We start from the raw sequence: 13,961 nt of genomic DNA, 5'->3' as shown, positions 1-13,961 counted from the left end.
AGCAGCTACAAAGCAGATAGCTCAACAAAGAGACCTCCGGTGCTTGAAATCAGCACAGATGTTGGTATAGTGACCATGAGCATGTGACCAGAACTCAGAGCTACCAGCCCCAGAGCCAGCCCTGGCGCACCTGTAGATGTGCAGTGTCAGGCAGTGGGCCTGCCAGCGTACTGACGAAGAGTTGGACTCCAATAGGAAGCAGCGCAGAAACTGGATCAGAGTCTCCTTGTCTGCAAATCTGTTCAGCTGGTTCACGAGAGCTGTACACAGCTGGTCTTCCTGGCTACCCGAGCTCTCACCTGCAACGTCACGGTAGGACTGACTCACCCAAAGGCCCAGGATCTTACAACCGGGCGGGTAGGAAGTAAGTCTATCTGTTCTAAAAGTGTCCTCTAAATGGTTGGAATTTGCCAATTTTCAGTTATTTGAAGCAGAAATGATTTGGCCACAGCTAGCCCACGTATGGCCACACCACCACCACCACCACCACCACCACCACCACCACCACCACCACCAAGGATAGGACGGTAAGTGTGCCACTGAGCTACAGCAGGTCTCAATAGTGAAAGCTACCCTGTCCTCCTCAGAGATGGCTGACTCAGTGTTTCTTTCACCTCTGATCATTTGTCTCAGGTCTTTGAGGACCATGAGAAGTAGAGACGCCAAAGGGGACGGGCTGCTCAGCACCTCAGAGTGCTTGGGGGACTAGGCAGTGCTGGGATGGAGTATGTTCAGTGCACCCTGGCCCTTCCTGTCTCTAACACAGAAAGTCACAATAAATGGTATCCCTTTCACCATGATTGAAAATGTGACCAGGAGACATTAAAGAGCATTTGGACACACGAGGTAAAACCTTTCAGCATCTGCAATGATACAATGCACTGAGAGGGTTAAGCACCTAGCATAGGACCTCACCCTCTTTCTCTTTCTCCTTTTCTTCTTTCTTGCTCTTTTTAGTGGAGGATTTGGACTGAGTTGTGGTTTGTCCAGAACTGGCTGCAGGAGGGGCTGAGGAAGCCACACTGGAGGAGCCCGTGGAGGCCGCCAGGGCTGCGAGCACTTTGCTGCCGCAAAGAGCACAGGAAAGCAGCTGCAGTAGCACAGGGGACACCCCCTCATCTACCAGGAAACTCACTTGCAGGAGGAAGTACAGGACAGCTGTGAGGAGAAAGGTGGCGTCAGTTCTGGAGTGACTGAACTTCTGACAGCATGAGCTGTGGGATGGGACAAGGTTTTCTCCCTCAATTCTCTCTGCTCAATGTTAACAGGAGCCATGGAGTGACCGTGGAGTAATCACAAAGGCATGGGGTGACCACACTGAGGGGATCCAACCCCAATGCCTCAGGTAAACAAGTTCTACACTTTTGTGTCACTTTACTGCTACAGTCTGGGAGTCCTGCTCTGCACTCCTGTGCCCAAGTTTTGACAAACAGCCCTTGTCAGTGAGGTTCTGGCTTGTGTTCTGTTAGCAGTGGTATCTCCAGTGCCCAGCCCACAGCTTAACTCGGACAGCTCGCCACAGACACCACAGTGGCAGCCAGGGAGGACAGCTCGCCACAGACACCACAGTGGCAGCCAGGGAGGACTGCTTACAGTCATCTTTGATGCAGAACTTCTGCCAGTTGATGGTGCGCTGGGCGGCAATCTCTGCACAGGCCTTCAGGTGCTCCATCTGAAACAGAAGCCAATCACAGGTGAGCAATGCTAAGAAATAGCTCAAGCTGCTCTGTGTTTCAGGCCTGGCTTGAGACCACAAAATAGCCCTAGTCTTCAACGTGAGGCAGATGTCCTCTGGGTTGGCAGTGGACCTGGGAACAGGGCCCACACACAACCTGCAGCTTATACACAATGCCCCCGCCTGCTTCCACCCTGATACCACCCCTCCACCCCCAGCACCCTGCCTTCAGTTTTCTGGAAGCTGCAGGCTCATTACTAAGGCAAAGGAAGGCCACGTTCCCAGAAACTACACCCCACTTCTTTGTTCACTATAAAAACAAGGACACTAAATGATCAAGCCGGCAGTCCTTAACATCACAGATGAGATGTCTGAATGTGAAACATTTCATTCACTCTCATTTAGGCTGCAGAGCACACTCCTACCTAAGCCTCTTCAGTATATAAGGACAAAATCCAAGGGGTACCAATCTCAGGTTGACCCTATGTATGACAATTGACCCATTTCACAGATGAGGACCCTCAAGTCAACTCCTCAATGCCATACATTTACCTGGTGCTTGACCCCAGACACCCCTGCACTGCCTCATGCTAGTACCTCCTTGCCACATTTCTGCTCCTGGCCCTATCATCCCAACCTTCGTACCAGGCTGATGAGCGTGTCATACTGCAAAGCGGAGCCGGAACTGGCTGTAACCACGCTGGCCCTGAGGAAGATGCCCTGTTCCTCCAGCAGCTTCTTGATCCCACGCACATGGGAGTCCAGGGTGTGCAGGTCTCGGAGCTGACGGTATTTCTCCTTTGATCCACAGATGAAGAGCAGAAGTTTCCGGACTTGGCGGCGGACAAAAGGGGTCTGCTGGATCATTAGGTACTTGAAGGAGTAAACAACATAGTTCATGTTATTCGGGGAATGTCAACACCACCCGCAGCTACAACACCCTGGCTGTTTAGAGGTTTTATTTGTTTGTATTCTTTTAACAAACTGTTACTAAAAACTTTAAGAGAGTATAAGCTAAGTCACATTCGTCCACAGGGAACAGGTAGGGGGGATTCCCACAGGCTTCAGGTGCTGATCCTTTATATAAGATGGTGTTGTATTCGCAGACACCCTGTGCACACCCTTCTAGCATTGAGCGATCTCTATAGATTTCCCCCAACACACACTATGGTGTAAATGTTTGTATGTGATTATACTGTGCTGTTCAGGGAACACTGGCAAGAAACACCTAGAACAGATGTCCTTTCTGCTGTTGTTGTATGTGTTTGATCTAGTTGGTTATACCTGTGAGTGCCGCACACAGGGATACCAATGGCCACGTGGGTCAACTCCCAGTCATACTCTGAGGAACTTGAAAATCCCTTAAAGGGACTAGAAGGGAGTTGCACAGAAAAAAACATTTAACTGGGGGACAATCAAATATTCATGTTCCTCTTCTAAAGTAGTTAGGAATCTACAAGGAGGCTGGTCTTCACATCAGCCCAGGGTGAAACTTCCAACTCTACTCTTCAGCTTAGGAGCTAGGAATAGGCACCCTGCCTTCCTTCCCAGAGTGATATTGGGTTACTGTACTGGTTAAAGTACTGTCTTCGCTCCAAACCATTCACTATCCTCTATTGTGAGGCCTAGATAGAACTGGGCAACCTCAACTGCCTCTTGGTGCTGGCATCTTTCTTCTTAGTGTCTGCCACTGCGTGTCCTCGAGGGAAGTGAGGGAAGCTAAAGATAGTAGGCATGGGCTGGCTCAGGACCCAGGAGCTAGAGAGGGCTCTCCTTAGCAGCTTCCCTTCAAACCCGTGTCTATAAGGCAGCTCCTGAGAGCTCCAAGGCACCAGAAATAGTATTTCCTCCCAGAGAGCTGTGACCACAATGCTGGGCCTCTTGTCCTGCTAGATTTCTCGTGGGTGTCTCTGTGTGTCCACTGTGCTCCCCTCCGATCTGTTTGTTCTCAGGGAGCTATCTGACCAGTCACCAGACTTCTCACTGACCAGTGTGGGAAGGGAAGCAGTGTGTGCTCTATGTTCCTGACTGTCCTGAAGGACTAAGCGGCTGCCAACCCTAGAGGGACAGACACAGACACAGAAACAAGAGCTGCTTTGATACAGGAACCCCAGTGTCACTACACAATACACTCCGAAGAGATGAGCAGGACCTGAGTGTGTGGAGGGCTCGATGAGGACACTGAGTTAGGGTTAGGAAGGGCGCAGCCCACGGTGGAAGGTAGACCTGATCTCTCCCCAAGTAGGACACTGCTCACTCAGAGCCTCACTCACCTCAGAGAGAAAGTAGAACCAGGAGTGATCAAAGACAGGAGGAGGGATTCGAGAGCTGGTATCTGCGATCTTCTTGATCTGGTAGGGAAGCCTCAGTACCATTTCTGTGAGCAGCTGGGTATAGGCTTCGAACACATCAGCAGCATGACCCTGGAGAAGAACATCTTCCTAAGAACCTGGGCTCACTGGTCTTCCATGACCACAGCCAGGACAAAGTTAATCACTAAGCATTATGATGTCGTTCAAAGCAGAGTCAAAATTCACTTACAGAAGAGCCTAGGTTTGGGGACATGCAAGAATAACAATGGAGATGGAGCCTATGGTCCTTAAAAGCCCCGGCAGCTGGGCAACAAGATGGCTCAGCAGATAAAGGTGCTTGCCACCCAGCTCGATGGCTTGAGTTTGATCCCTGGGATCAACACGGTAGAAGGAAAACTGACTTTCAAAAGGAGCCCTCTGAACCCCCAACCCCCACACAGGAGAGAGGGAGGGAGAAAGAAGAATGCAGAGGTGTCCATATGCACACCCATACATATATATTTTCAATTATAATAGAATTTTTATGTTTTTAGATTTACTTTCCTCTCCTGCATCAGTGTTTTGCATGCATGCATGTATATGCCTACTGGGTCCCCTGGAATGGGGTTACAGATAGGTATGAGCCGGGATGTGTGTGTTAGGAATTGAACAAAGGTCATGTCCAAGAGTAACAAATGTTTTTAGCTTTTAGCTACTAAGTCATCTCTCCAGTTCCCAATAAAAAACCTTTTTTAAAAAAAAAATTATGTCTGTGTAAATGTTACATGTATTTGGGTGCCTGTGGAGGTCCCTGCAAGCTGGGCCTATAGTTGACTGCAAACAGCCTGACAGGGTGCTCGCTGGGAATGGGAACAGACGAAGAGCCCCCTCCTCAGCTCTTGCTAAAGAGCTTTTTCTTTTCTTTTTTTTTTTTTTTTTAGTTCTTTTTTTCGGAGCTGGGGACCGAACCCAGGGCCTTGCGCTTCCTAGGTAAGCACTCTACCACTGAGCTAAATCCCCAGCCCCTAAAGAGCTTTTTCTTAAGAAACATCATGGGCCTGGAGAGTCAGTTGCTCAATGATTATGAGTACTGGCTGCTCTTCCACAGGTTTATGTTAAAATCCCATCACCTACATGGCAGCTTACAACCATCTGTAACTCCAGTCCCAGCAGATATGGCCTCCATGGACACCAGACGCACAGACATACATGCAAACAAAACACCTATACACATAGCATACATTTAAACAAACAAAGTCTGTTAAAGCCATTTAAAGAGAGAGCAAGACAGAAAGAATGACATGTCAGACTGACATGTTATACCACTGCCCATTCAAAGTAGGCAGCTGGCCTACCCTCCTGGCTCCACTGATTGGCTCAACAGGAGTAAAGGGTACCAACCATCACCAGTGATGACATACTGGTATATGCCAGGCACTGTGCATATAAATATTAAGCTTTATAAATATTAAGCTGGCAGTGTTCATGGCCCTGTGGAGCAGCTAAGACTTCACCCTAATTCTCCAGGTACAGTAGCTGAGGCCTACTGAGACTGGTTAGGATCTCCCATGTTCCCTGGTTAGTAGGTAAGATTACAGGAGAGCTTTTTCCTGGGCTCATCTACCCAGCATGCTCACAAGCCTCTGATGAGGTATGGAAGGCACGTGACCAATGCTGCTGTCACTTTGTCTCATGTACTCTCATATTTTCCCAATAAGTTTCACGTCAGATAAGTGACTGATCTCACTCACTTCCTCAGGCTTACAACAAAGAGGCAGGAATTAGAAGCCCTCCAGAGCAAGCTGGGAGGAGTGGCCATGTTAGGTCACGATGAGATTAGAACCCATGGCCCGTGTGGTTCCTAACACTAGTCTTCCTAGCTTTACTTATCAAAAGCAGAACACACAGCTCTGAGAAGAGCCAAGAGCTGCCTCTGACCAGAGAGGCCTCACCTTCACATATTGTCGGAGAAAGAACGGGCTCATATCTGGTGGAGATGAGGTCGTGTGTGGTTTCAGCAATTGGCTGGTGGTCACAGGCTCCTCCTCACTCTGCTGGCCCTTCCAGTATTCCAGCAGAGACTTGAGCACATGGAGGCAATAGTCCACGGCCCCGGAGCTCAGCAGGGCTGCTGCCGTGGCACTGGAGATGAGGGAAGACGACTGAGGGAGAAAACACACAGCAGGCAAGGCCGAGTTGTAAAAACTGGACTGAGTCAGACGGGGACACATTCACCACACGGCCGTCTCAAGAACAGCCCTGGTAGACATGGGCTCATCAGTCAGTTGTATTACAAGTTTCTCAGATGGCTAAATCATTCTCCCCAGCTCTTTGCAACAACTATGTCTATGAGAAAACAAATACTAGCTCTTAACCTGACCTTGCTATACACCTCTGTGCCAGGGAGGCGAAGCTTTCTCCTTCCCCTGAAGCAAAGCTAGCAGAACCTCATCTGAAGGAGAGACAAAAGTTCCACTCTAGGTCCTTCTTGGCAACCCCACCCTCCCAGTAGGGGCTCTTCCAGAAAACCAGTCTCCAAGGGAGACAGTGGGTGACTGCCTGCCTGCATAAGAAGCGGGAAGGCGCAAAGCTACTGTACATAAGACCATTAGGAGAGCCCTGGAAATCCCGGCAAACCCCACAGCTCGTAAGCTCATTAAGATTGGATGCAGTTCAACCCTGATTTCCACCGTCTCTGCTTTGTGCTAATCTCATTTCCCCACACACACGGGCTTTCTCTCTACTCTATTACCATACCTTATAGCAACACACACTGGAGATCCTCTTAGCTACTCTGTGCTTTTCTGTACAGGCCCTTGCTTTTCAACAGTGGGACCTCCAAGCCCTTTCTTTATTAACCCCTCCATTGGAGGGTTTGTTGGTAAGGAACTGGGCTTGGCAGGGATTCTAAAAAGAAGTTCTGTACCTGAAGAGGGACAGACCCTAGTTGACAACTGCCTTATTCTGACAGTGGATTGTTACCTCTGTCCTCAGCCCTTCACTAACCACTCCATTATCTTACCTCGCCTCAAACCCATAAGATCAAGGCACAAAATACCTCACAGATGGAAGATTTGGATCCAGACTTGGTGCGGGACATGAAGACACTCAGGAGTCTCATCACGACCAAATGGACTTCGTTCAAGGCACTGCGTTCATTCTTCTTGGAGACATCCTGCAGGCAGAAGCAGAAGCCCAGACACCTATGCTTCCTCTAAGCTCCAACAAGACCACCCCCTCCTTTCAGCCTGAAGAGGAAAGAAGGCTCCAGTAGTGCTGTGGGCTAAACCTGGTGCAATGGAGGCCGTTGTGCTCAGAGGCCATGGAATATATGACAAGGGCACAGACTTTGTCATTTGTACTTCTTTAACTGTCAACCTGACATAACCTGAGCCACTCAAGAGTCTCAGTGAGGGACTTATGGATCAAGTTGTCCTGTGCGAGTGACTTGATTGCTTTAATGGATGCAGGGAGACCTAGGCTGAAGTGGGGTTTGTGCTCAGGGCTGTAAGAACAGAGAGAGCTGCATGCGTTGCCACCTTGCTTCCCTGCAGCAACGCGCTCTAACCTCAACCTCAAGCTAGATAAAACCCTTCCTCTAATGCTACTTTTGTCCCAGACCCGGGAATAAAACTTGAACCCAGAGGAGGCTCCTCTAAGGAAGGATGAACCTGACAAAGACTTCTGACTAATCCCCTCACACTGCCAACCCCACCCCCAGCTGATCCCAGTTTCCACACCTTTCCCAGCTAGGCCCTGCTCTGCAGGTGCGCATGCGCGTGTACATACACTTCCGACTTACCTTTTTGTACACACACACACACACACACACACACACACACACGCCCTTCCAGCTTACCTTTTCATACACACACACACACACAACCTCCAGCTTACCTTTTTGTGTACACACGTACACACACACACACACACACACCCCTCCAGCTTACTTTTTTGTATGTGTACACATACACACACACACACACACACACACACACAGGCACGCGCACATGCACACCTCCAGCTTACCTTTTTGTCCATTCCCAGCTCAGCAATGAGCTGTGCAAGCAGGTTGTCCAGGGCTCCCTTGTCTTTCTCATCTTCTCCATCCAGATCTGTAGTGAGCATGAGAATGACCTAGAAGGCAGAGAGTGAACAGAGAGCGACTTCTGAAGGCAGAAGGGCTGAGCATGTGTGTTTATGAAGCAATCCTGACCTCTGACCTTCTGCCCTAGCCTGCGAGGCGGGCATCTAGACTGCAAGACTGGCCTAGCTTGAGTGCCCAGGGTTGTAAAACTCACCTGAGCTATTTGGGACACCATTGAAAGGCTTTACAAAAAGTTTATAAAAACTGAGTAAAAAGCCAATCACAGTGGTGTGAAAGAGGACACTGTGCCAATCTAAGAATTAAAGAGCACAGCTTGTATCTATTACTCAGGACAAAGAAAGAACACCCACCCAGTGGGTGTCAGGACCCTTTTAAAACCTCCAGGCTCTGTCAATTACCTAGTTGGATGACCATGAACATTCCTTAACCACAGCTATAACCTAAAGGGCTGCGACTTATAGCTCGGGCTGCACGCCATACTTTTGTGACCTTAACACCAGCCCTCTGATGCCCCTGAAAAAGAAGTGCACTGGTAGCCCAACAGTAACGCAGTTGGTCAGGAGAGCTGAGGATACCTGCATGTATGGGATGGCCCGGACACCTCCGACATTCCGTAACTGGGGCAGTGTCTGCAGTAATCTTTCCAACAGCATTAGACGAACCATGTGTAGCCTGCAAGGCCAAAGAATGTACAGGAGACATGGAGTGACATACAGACAAGACCCAGCACGCACAATGCTGTCTCCTGCCACCAAGGCCAATGAGGAGCCGGATACTTAGAAATAAATTTACCATCTTAATCAAATAAAGTTGGCACAGTGTTCTAGCCCTACAATCCATGCCAGCACCCAGGAGAATCTGAGATCAAGACCAGCCTGGGCTCTGAGTGAGTTTCAGATCAGCCAGATGTGGGTACCTAGTGAGTTCCTCTCTTTTAAGAGCAAATTAATAATTATTATTATTTTAAAAAGTATTAAAACAACTTTATGTCCAAACTGACAGCTCCAAATAATGAGCAGATGCTATAGAAAACACAAAATGCCAAAACTGATTTATAAAGAAATGGAATTTTCTATCACACAAAAAATGATTCTGTATTTAAACAATCTTCCCTTAACAAAAATCCAAATGCAAACCAACCTTTATTAGTGAGCTTTTCCAAAATCTGTGTGAGAAATAAATCTTATACATCTCTTCAGGGTGTGTGTGTGTCTGTGTGTCTGTGTGTGTGTGTGTGTGTGTGTGTGTGTGTGTGTGTGTGTGTGTGAACTCGTGCATGCACACTGAAGCATGTCAGGTTCATTTTGTGAGTCCAAATTAGCATTATAACAAAGACATTTCAAAGGAAAATTCCAGACCTAAAAAGCAATGGCAAACCAAGCCCAAATATATGAAGGGCTAATTGCGACCAGCTGTCCCCACAGTATAGTAAGACAAACTAATATAGCTCTTATCCTTAAATAGCTGTGTGACGTTTGTCTTACACTGGAAAAGAGAGACAGTATTAATACAAAGGGCACAGTCAGCTGGGTGCCTTCCACAAGCTGGAGGTCCACTAGACCTCTAGCTAGACAGACCTCCAGCTAGACATTAGGAAAAGCAGCACGCTCCAGCTCCCAAAGCATGCTGGGAGCCATAACACCTTGATGTCAGCAGTGCCTGGGGAGAAGCGGGCAGCTCTCATCTCCTTTGATACTTGGGACACACTCTTAGCACACAGCACTCCATATCCCAGTTCTGAAATACCCCTTCAAGCAGGTGAGTGTGGCAGGCCGGTCCTGACCTGTTGCTAGTGTGCACATCTCCTTCAGCTTCCCCTTCTCCTTCTCCCTCAGATCCATCTCCCTCCTGGTGCCCAGTAGTGGTGCTGATGGCGCCTGTGCTAGAGCTGACGCTCCCTGGTCCAGCCGGGTGCCCCTCAGCTGTGGCGTCACCATATGCACTGCTCCGGCCAGACACTGGAGGGAAATGATTTAAGAAGTACACATCAACTCCCAAAGCTGGTGTTGATGGGGAAAATGTTAGGTTTCAACTGGTTTTGGCTAGCGATCTTGGACCCACAGGGCTTTCAGTTTTCACCTGTGCAACCTACAACACTGGTCTAGCCTCAGCTAAGAGACTGCTAGTGTATCAGCAAACCTCACAGTAGCTGTACTGGGGGAATGGCTTGCTTAACAATTCATTCCCTCAGGAGGCAAATAGTAAAAACCATAGGAATATGGGTTTTAAGATCATACCACAATTACTTTTAATCACCATTTAGGGCTATAAATAATACCATTTCTTTTTTAATTAAAAGACAACTGAAAGATACCGTGCAATTTTTCCAGATTAGTCGCTGGATTTGAACTCCAGTCACAGAACACTTGACATTCCATGGTCGAGTCAAATGAACTCTATCAAACTACAGAAGAGTCCCCACAACTCCTCTCTGCAGAAACCAATCACAAGGCCAGGCAGGGCTTCCTGCCTTGTCCACCACCCTCAGCCCAAAGAGATCAAGACGCCCAGGCACATTACCACTGTGCTCGCCAGCCACCGAGTCCACTGCACTTCCCCCGCTCTCTGAGCCCACACTACCGCCATGGTCGGCTGGCGAGGTCCGCAGGGTGGAGCCATCAGTTGCTGCAGTGCTGCCCTCGTCATCTGAGGCTGGAGCTGAGAGAGTAACAGAGCTGTTACAGGCACAGACCCCTGGAGGGGACAAAAGCATCACAGCACACTGCAGAGGACACAAGGCAGTCTGAGTGTCCTGAGGGCAGAGAAAGAAGGCAAGACCGGCTTTGCCGATTAATCAACAAAGGGGACAGACTCTCCAGGGCGCACTCCCAACGGCACTCAGACCCGAGGGAAAGCCCAGAGCGCTGGGCATTTCCTTCGCAGCTAGAGCAGGTGCAGATTCAGTAAGATTCTGTGACATGGACGACGAGTCTTCGCACTGAATGCTCAGGGTCACCACTGTCTAGTTTTTACTGACACCTACTGAGATCCACAATAGCCACTGCATTTGGAGGGAGCAGAGAATTCAATGAGGTTTGCTCAGCAATCCATCTGCAGTTATGAAATCACTTAGCATGAGCTCTTGAGTCAACTTTGACTTTTGTCGTTTTGGTTTTGCTTTCAATTTTTTAAAAATCATATGGCCCAGAGGAGAGCTCATTAGAAAATTTCACACCTCTTCATCATCCTCATCAGATGCTAATAATGAAGCAAGGAAATTCCCCAGAGACAGCCACAGCATCCAGGATCAGGGCTGAGCTGAGACAGGAGGAAAATGCTGGCTGAGATCCACACGGAAGGAGGGCAGCCAAGACAGCCAGCGAGCATGACAGACATGACCAGCACAGGACAACCACGACCACAACTACAACCACAACCACAACCACAACCTCAAAGGCTGAAGAGACAGCAACTGGGAGCGAGAAGCCATGGCAGCAGGCAGGGGCAGGCAGTCTGGTCTTTACTTATCTAGGCAGGCTAACCCTCCCCAAAGAAAATAAGCTGGTGTAGGGAGGGGGATGCAGCAGTCTGAGCAAGGCTCCGCCCCTTCTCAGCTGGGTGGATTTTCAAGAACTTCTCCCATGTGCTGCTGCCACCCACAGTTTGGTCCAACTCTCTACCTGGAATTTTATCAGACTAGGAAAGAGACTTAAAACAAAGACAACCTAGGTGAAGGTTTCCTGTAGCCTGAATTGGCCACAAAAACTCAGCTCACAGGTCTCTCTCTGCTGGCTGCTTGCACCTTCGGCTGACTTGCAGATGAAGGCTGAGAGCTAAAGGTTTAAGCTTTATTTCTTGTCTCTTTCCTTACTGTCTAACAGGTTAGAACTCTAGTGGAATGAATGCTGTGAAGCTAGTCTTGTGGACCATCAGCCAACAGGATGCTCCCTGGACCTCTCCCTGGGTACCAGCCAGGGCCAAGCAGCATGCACAGTGTGAGGAAGCGGAGGCACAAGCGCCGATGGAGGCCAAGCTGCAGCAGAAGCAGGAGTCCCGGATGGCCTGTCAAAGCGGCTGCCCGTCACACTCTCACAGCACCGAGCAGGGCTGCAGGGTCTCGGGACCCTGAGCCAAGCTCCTTGCTGTGGACAGTTACCTGATGCTGTGGTGTCAGAGAGGGTTCCTGCGTCCAGAGAGGAAGAGCTGGGTGCCTGGCCCGACAGTCCCAGGCTCTGAAGGCCCAGGGCACTGCTGCTGCTGCCTGGGAAACAAGTGGAGAGTGAACACAGGGTCCCCTCTGCCCCGTCCACAGTATTGCTTTGGCCGTCTGCTGTCATTAGGAGTCTAGACACCAGCACGTGACCCCTCTGGCCACTGCTGTCCACCCACCAAGTTCCGTTACAGATTGAAGAGGCACCCATTCAAAAATTCAAACCAGCAGTAACTATGAGACTGGCTTTCGGCCTAGAAGTGTCAGAGCCATCCCTCACTCTCCACCTGTACCTCTGAGCAGCTCTCACCCAGATCAACCTCTCCCCCATCTGGGGACAAGCTAAGTCAGTGGGGTATCAGCAACTGTCACACCCTTTGTCCTGTGCAAGTTTGCTGTGTTCCTGGCATTGCCTTCTACCTTGCTGGTCCTGCTGCAGGCTGAGGGCAATGGCTAGTTCAACCATGGTCTCGTCGTCTGCATCAGGTGGGATGTCCAGCATGGGAGGAAAGCCCTCAGCACCGGCCAGCAGGGCTTCCAGGGGAGAGGGGTTGCCATTGTTGACATTTTCAGCTGTTTCCAGGACCATCGACTCAGACTGCAGAGAGAAAGCCCCATCAGTGTGTCCCACAGCAAACTGAACGGCTGCTGAGTGGGAGCTAGAGGGGACATGGAGGCTCCTCCTTCCCTCTCCTGCTACCAGACTCACCACCATCTCAAAATCTCCATGGTCCACCTCACTCTGTTCCTGGCTTTCCTGACGGATGTGACCACCATCAGGGATGCCCGATGACTGCATTTTCTCATCCGCATCATCATCATCATCGTCATCCTTGTCTCCTGAGACAAAGAGACCCCAGTAACCTAAAGGTATTTGCTCCTTGACATGTGATTGTCTGCACAGCAAGAGTCTAAAGACAGGCCCCAGCTGGCACCCATCACTTGCGAGGGTAAACTTGTAGGCGCTGGGCGCTACTTCCTTTGTTTTCTGCAACTAGCAGGGACCAGGGAGATGTCGGTCAGCAGTGACAGTTTCTCCTCAACAGGAAGAGACTTCCAGTCCAGAAAGGATAAAAACCTGAGATTTCACCAAGACAGAAATGCAATACCCACAGGCCCTGTGAGCTCATTTCTCAGAAGACCTTTGCAGGACGGGAAATGAACCCAAGAGTGTCTGTCAAGCGTGTCCACGTCACTGTAGTCTAGACTTCATTCCTCCAAACAGCTAGGTCTGTAAGACTTTGAAACTATATAATTACTATGAGAAAAACCAAAACCAGAACCAGGATTGAAATCTGAAGCTGAGGACACTGTGACACATCCCACTGGATTCCTTGTCTGTGAGAAGGCTGTGGAAAGCCCAGGTAGAAAGATGTCTGAAAGTTACAAAGTCATATACATTCCTCCAGATATGCACTGTGGCTGTGATACAGCTCAGTGGTAGAGCGCTTATCCAACATGCATGAGGCCTAAGTTCAATTTCCAGCACTGCAGAAGACACGACTGTTCCATAGTATGTACCAGCTACAAGAATGCCCTGGGCACCTGAGACCTAGCTAGTTCAAGTGGAGACAAGCTGCCAGGGGCATACACTGGATTTCAAGGATGGCACCACAAATGCAAAGCAAGCATCTCCATAAAGGCTCCGTGTGAAAACAGCAAGGTAATACATTATCTCTAAACCTGTAACTTACTGCTCTTCATTCTTCCCAAGTGTGGCAAGTGCCCAAGCAAGTA

The 13,961-nt window shown here is 49.3% G+C and overlaps 1 protein-coding gene across 12 annotated transcripts in view; it reads right to left on the bottom strand.

Annotated features, from left to right (window-relative positions):
• The window catches only part of Ubr4 (ubiquitin protein ligase E3 component n-recognin 4), a 108,099-nt gene that overhangs the window by 35,195 nt on the left and 58,943 nt on the right, over positions 1 to 13,961 (bottom strand). For 8 of the 12 annotated variants that reach the window (XM_063287801.1, XM_063287793.1, XM_063287796.1 and 5 more), the window contains 14 exons: positions 12,934 to 13,064; positions 12,645 to 12,822; positions 12,171 to 12,275; positions 10,595 to 10,732; positions 9,858 to 10,032; positions 8,650 to 8,746; positions 7,996 to 8,103; positions 7,025 to 7,141; positions 5,919 to 6,128; positions 3,949 to 4,098; positions 2,321 to 2,548; positions 1,594 to 1,672; positions 916 to 1,158; positions 137 to 299 (listed from right to left, as the gene is read on the bottom strand). In XM_063287801.1, the coding sequence (XP_063143871.1) occupies positions 137 to 299; positions 916 to 1,158; positions 1,594 to 1,672; positions 2,321 to 2,548; positions 3,949 to 4,098; positions 5,919 to 6,128; positions 7,025 to 7,141; positions 7,996 to 8,103; positions 8,650 to 8,746; positions 9,858 to 10,032; positions 10,595 to 10,732; positions 12,171 to 12,275; positions 12,645 to 12,822; positions 12,934 to 13,064 (2,122 nt within the window). Of the gene's footprint in view, positions 1 to 130; positions 300 to 915; positions 1,159 to 1,593; positions 1,673 to 2,320; positions 2,549 to 3,948; positions 4,099 to 5,918; positions 6,129 to 7,024; positions 7,142 to 7,995; positions 8,104 to 8,649; positions 8,747 to 9,857; positions 10,033 to 10,594; positions 10,733 to 12,170; positions 12,276 to 12,644; positions 12,823 to 12,933; positions 13,065 to 13,961 lie in introns of all 12 variants that reach the window. The other 4 variants (XM_063287794.1, NM_001395108.1, XM_063287798.1 and 1 more) reach the window with 4 other exon arrangements.

Source organism: Rattus norvegicus, chromosome 5 (assembly GCF_036323735.1).
Source record: "Rattus norvegicus strain BN/NHsdMcwi chromosome 5, GRCr8, whole genome shotgun sequence".
NCBI classification, from domain to species: domain Eukaryota; kingdom Metazoa; phylum Chordata; class Mammalia; order Rodentia; family Muridae; genus Rattus; species Rattus norvegicus.
The sequence above is the reverse complement of the archived record's forward strand: the minus strand, read 5'-3'. Positions and strand labels throughout refer to the sequence as shown.